Raw genomic sequence first — 5,682 nt, 5'->3', positions numbered from 1 at the left:
GTGGTAGAGGCAGGCACGGTAGATTCATTTAAGATGTGTCTGGACAGATGCACGAGTAGGTGGGGAGCAGAGGGATACAGATGTTTAGGAATTGGGTGACAGGTTTAGACAGTACATTTGGATCGGCTCAGGCTTGGAGGGCCGAAGGGCCTGTTCCTGGGCTGTAAATTTTCTTTGTTCTTTGTTCTTAAAGCCTTCTCATGTCCCTCCTGGCTTTTCATCACTCTCTCTTTCAGTCTTTCCTGGCTAACCTGTAACCTTCAAGCGCCTTCACATCTCATCCTCACATAAACCTTCTTCTTCCTCTTCAAGAGAGATTCAACTTCCTGAGTAAACCACGTCTCCCTCACTCAACCACTCCCTCCCTGCCTAACAGGAACATACTTATCAAGGACTCGCAGTAGCTGGTCCTTGAATAAGCTCCACATTTCAACTGTGCCCATCCCCTGCAGTTTCCTTCCCCATCCTAAACTTCCTAAATCTTGCCTGATCGCATCGTAATTGCCTTTCCCCCAGCTGTAACTCTTCCCCTGCAGTATATACTTATCCCTTTCCATCACTAAAATAAACATAACCGAATTGTGGTCACTATCTCTAAAGTGCTCCCCTACTTCCAAGTCTAACACCTGACCGGGTTCATTCCCCAGTACCAAATCTAATGTGGCCTCGCCCCTTGTAGGCCTGTCTACATACTGTGTCAGGAAGCCCTCCTGCACACACTGGACAAAAACTGACCCATCTATAGTACTCGTACTATAGTGTTCCCAGTCAATATTTGGAAAGTTAAAGCCCCCATAACAACTACCCTGTCTCTCTCGCTCCTATCCAGAATCATCTTTGCTATCCTTTCCTCTACATCTCTGGAACTATTCGGATGCCTATAGAAAACTCCCAACAGGGTGACCTCTCCTTTCCTGTTTCTAACCTCAGCCCATATTACCTCAAGAAACGTGTCCTCAAACATCCTTTCTGCCACAGTAACCCTGTCCTTGACTAACGATGCCACACCTCCCCCTCTTTTACCATCTTCCCTGTTATTACTGAAACATCGAAATCCTGGAACCTGCAGCAACCATTCCTGTCCCTGCTCTACCTATGTAAAAACAAAGACTGCAGATGATGGAAACCAGAGTCTAGGTTAGCGTGGTGCTGGAAAGCTCTATTCTAGATGAAGGGCTTTTGCCTGAAACGTCGATCTTTCTGTTCTTCGGATGCTGCCCCCCTACTCTACCTATGTCTCTGAAATGGCCACAACATCGAAGTCCCAGGTACCAACCCATGCTGCAAGTCCACCACCTTATTCCGGATGCTCCTGGCGTTGAAATAGACACATTTTAAACCAACTTCTAGCTTGCTGGCGATCTTGAAACCTTAGTTCTGACTTCATTACTCTCATCCTCCTGTATACTTGAACTACAATCTCGGTTCCTATTCCCCTGCTGGATTAGTTTAAACCCACCCCAATAGCCTTAGCGAATATTCCCCCCCAGGATATTGGTATCCCTGTGGTTCAGATGAAGACCATCCTGCTTGTAGAGGTCCCACCTACCCCAGAAAGAGCCCCAATTATCCAAGAATCCAAAACCCTCCCTCCTGCACCATCCCTGTAGCCATGTGTTCAACTCCTCTCTCTCCCTATTCCTCGCCTCACTAGCACGTGGCACGGGCAACAAACCAGAGACAACAACTCTGTTTGTCCTATCTCGAAGCTCCCACCCTAGCTCCCTGAATTTCTGCCTTAAATCCCCATCTCTCTTCCTACCTATGTCATTGGTGCCTATGTGGACCCCGACTTGGGGTTGCTCCCCCTCCCCCTTAAGGATCCCAAAAACACGATCTGAGACATCACGGACCCTGGCACCTGGGAGGTAACACACCAACCGTGAGTCTCTCTCGTCCCCACAGAAACTCCTATCCATCCCCCTAACTATCGAGTCCCCAGTGACTGCTGCTCTGCTCCTCTTCCCCGTTCCTTTCTGAGCAGCAGGTGCCCCACTGCTTTCCCCTGGTAAGTCATCCCCCCCAACAGTATCCAAAACGGTATATACTTGTTATTGAGGGGAACGGCCACAGGCGATCCCTGCACTGCCTGCCGGTTCCCTTTCCGTCCCCTGACTGTAACCCATTTACCTTTTTCTTGTACCTGAGGAGTGACTCCCTCCCTGTAACTCCTCTCAATAACCCCCTCCCCTTACCGAATGATCCGAAGTCAATAACCCCCTCCCCTTACCGAATGATCCGAAGTTCATCCAGCTCCAGCTCCCGTTCCCTAACACGGTTCTCGAGGAGCTGGAGTTGGGTGCACGTCCCACAGATACAGTCAGCAGGGACATTAGAGGTAACTCTTACCTCCCACATTCTGCAGGAGGAACATTCAACTGCCCTAACCCCCATTCCCACTGTTCTAAATTCCCAATGAGACGACTGAAATAAAAACGAGTTATCTTACCAAATTGGCAGATGGAACCTTTTGTTTTGGTGAGAGGAGGAGGATGGTGGGAGACACTACCCGAGTAGTGTGTCAGATACCACAACCACCCGAATATATAACCTCACTTACCCAGCCGTCCCGTATCCACTCCTGCTCAGCGTGCACAGGGGAAGCTTGTATAATTTTAACTTTACCTTCCAGTCAGGCCCCTAGTCCTTGCAGTCGCTCCTCCCCCTGTAAGTGTCATCGAGAGCATGAGGGAGATCCGCTTGTGGGTGTCTGACTGGCTCAGTTCTCTCTGAGAGCTGGCCCTGGGGTCCCACTGCCTACTCACTCCACCTGGCTCAGGACCACCCACCTGACAAATACTCGCACTCCCTTCCTAACGGTCAGTCAGACCATTCCCCCAGGTCCCTCGACATGCCTCTGCTCAGTTTTTGCTAATTACCTCGGGCCCAGTGATGTTTTGGTGTGATCACCTCTCTGTCTGGGGTATTGTGTCATTCTGCCTGACCTTTGGGGGGTTTGTAACTGAGACATTGTTTTCTGGTTGTAGTCTGTGTGTCTCACAATGCTCTAATATCTTTAACCCACCTGACCACCTTCGGCTTAAAATGCTCCAACCAACCGAGATTTTTATATTAGAGGGTTCCAGACTCCCTCTACCCATATTAAACAGGGTCCCAGATTCCTTCTACACACATTACATAGAGGGTCCCAGACTCCCTTTACCCACATTAACAGGGTTCCAGACTCACTCTACCCACATTAACATAGAGAGTCCCAGACTCACTCTACACACATTAACATAGAGGGTCCCAGACTCCCACTACCCATATTAAACAGGGTCCCAGACTCCCTTTACACACATTACATAGAGGGTCCCAGACTCCCACTACCCATATTAAACAGGGTCCCAGACTCCCTTTACACACATTACATAGAGGGTCCCAGACTCCCTCTACCCACATTAACAGGGTCCCAGACTCCCTCTACCCACATTAACAGGGTTCCAGACTCTCTTGACACACATTAAATAGATCCCTCATCTCAAAGACCCCAGTATGAGTGTGAGAGCAGATGGTGGAATTTGAGCTCAATAAATATCCCGAATGAAGAGTCTAATGATGACCACGAAGGCATTGTCGGGAAAACTCCATCTGGGTCAGGAATGTCCTTCAGGGAAGGAATCTGCCATCCTTACCCAGTCTGGCCTATATGTGACTCCAGACCCACAGCAAAGGGGTTGCCTCTTAACTACCCTCTGGGTAATTAGGGATGGGTAATAAATACTGCCTAGCCAGTGATGCCCGCATTCTGTGAATGAATAAAGAAATGTACTGAAGTGAAAAGTTTTGTTTTGTGAGCACTACGGGCAGATCATAACAAACACGAAGATAGAGCTCACCGGGCGCTTAGACAGAGCGAGACATACAGGGTCACAGCAGCACAGGGGGGAGGTGAAGCAAGATCGAGTTTATTTGCAGTGAGAGAGTCCATCCATCAGTCTAATACCGGTGGGGAAGAAGCTGCCCCTGAACCTGCTGGTGTGTGTGTTTGGGGTGAGTCTCTCTCATCCCCACAGAAACTCCTATCCATCCCCCTAACTATCGAGTCCCCAGTGACTGCTGCTCTGCTCCTCTTCCCCATTCCCTTCTGAGCAGCAGGTGCCCCACTGCTTTCCCCTGGTAAGTCATCCCCCCCAACAGTATCCAAAACGGTATATACTTGTTATTGAGGGGAACGGCCACAGGCGATCCCTGCACTGCCTGCCGGTTCCCTTTCCGTCCCCTGACTGTAACCCATTTACCTTTTTCTTGTACCTGAGGAGTGACTCCCTCCCTGTAACTCCTCTCAATAACCCCCTCCCCTTACCGAATGATCCGAAGTTCATCCAGCTCCAGCTCCCGTTCCCTAACGCGGTTCTCGAGGAGCTGGAGTTGGGTGCACGTCCCACAGATACAGTCAGCAGGGACATTAGAGGTAACCCTTACCTCCCACATTCTACAGGAGGAACATTCAACTGCCCTAACCTCCATTCCCACTGTTCTAAATTCCCAACGAGACGACTGAAAAACTGAAAAAAACAGAAACCAGTCACTTTACCAATTGGCACACCGAACCTTTTATTTGGTGAGAGGACGAGGATGGGTGGGAGACACTACCTGAGTAGTGTTTCAGGCAAAGCAACTTGTCTGCATTAAACTCCATTTGCCGCCTCTCAGCCCAGCTCTGCAGCTTATCTATGTCCCTCTGTAACCTACAACATCCTTCGGCACTACCCACAACTCCACCGACCTTAGTGTCGTCTGCAAATTTACTAACCCATCCTTCTCCACCCTCATCCAAATGGTTAACGGATCACTGCTGTTTGTGGGAGTTGGCAGTGTGTGAATTGGTTGGCTCCATTAACAGGAACTGCAGTTCACCAAAAGGCCATCAGGTATAAAGGCACCAGGGACAATGTGACAATAACCAAAACACAACCACTGGGAAAACGGGGGAAGGAGGGGGAGATAACCCACTCCAGCCCCGAGGGTACACCTACCCTGGTCTCTCAAGGTGACATACTGCCTGCACCCACCCCAAGGGCATCAGGACATGATTGGAGTTAGGGAAGGGGGCAGGCTCCTGGCAATTATGAGCCATATTTAATAGAGCTATGACATGCCTTGGGAGTCCAGACCTCAAGGTGAGCTCTCCCCCTTCAGTGGGATTAAAAAAACCTGTTAAAATTGGAAATTATTTATATTGTTAACCATCTGTGCCCAGCGTTATAAGAATTCTCTCGGATTTTGCTCAGCTTTCCCTCTACTCTTTAGCTGCCAATCCTGCTCAGGTATTTTCTCAGCCTGTTCTGAAGATATTGCTGACGTGTAGGGGTCAGGGGTGAGCTGTACAGTTCCTGTCACTGCCTGGAACCAGCTCAGTATTGGAGTAGGCTGGGAGGCAGTGGGAGATTTCCTACCTGCATGAGGGTTGTGTAGATATTCAGCAGTAAACCCAGGTGATCCTCCAGCCAGCCATTACCCATAATGTTCATCCTTTCTCGCTCAGCCTCTTCCTTCCTGGTGTCAGAGATGTCCCAGAGACGCTCTCGCAGGTTCTAGACAACAAATTAATGGACTCAGTCAAGTTGAAGATCACAGGCAGAGGACTGAAGAATCCTAGAATCCCTACATTGTGGAAACAGGCCCTTCGGCCCAACAAGCTCACTCCGACCCTCCGAAGAGTAACCCACCCAGACCCAT

At 49.5% G+C, this 5,682-nt stretch overlaps 1 protein-coding gene across 1 annotated transcript in view; it reads right to left on the bottom strand.

Annotated features, from left to right (window-relative positions):
* The window catches only part of LOC122548309 (sperm flagellar protein 2-like), a 60,571-nt gene that overhangs the window by 9,258 nt on the left and 45,631 nt on the right, over positions 1-5,682 (bottom strand). Inside the window, exon 7 of the mRNA XM_043686835.1 lies at positions 5,400-5,537. Within this exon, the coding sequence (XP_043542770.1) occupies positions 5,400-5,537 (138 nt within the window). The remainder of the gene's footprint in view (positions 1-5,399; positions 5,538-5,682) is intronic.

The sequence above is a fragment of the Chiloscyllium plagiosum genome, unplaced genomic scaffold, assembly GCF_004010195.1.
Source record: "Chiloscyllium plagiosum isolate BGI_BamShark_2017 unplaced genomic scaffold, ASM401019v2 scaf_62, whole genome shotgun sequence".
NCBI lineage: Eukaryota > Metazoa > Chordata > Chondrichthyes > Orectolobiformes > Hemiscylliidae > Chiloscyllium > Chiloscyllium plagiosum.
The sequence above is the reverse complement of the archived record's forward strand: the minus strand, read 5'-3'. Positions and strand labels throughout refer to the sequence as shown.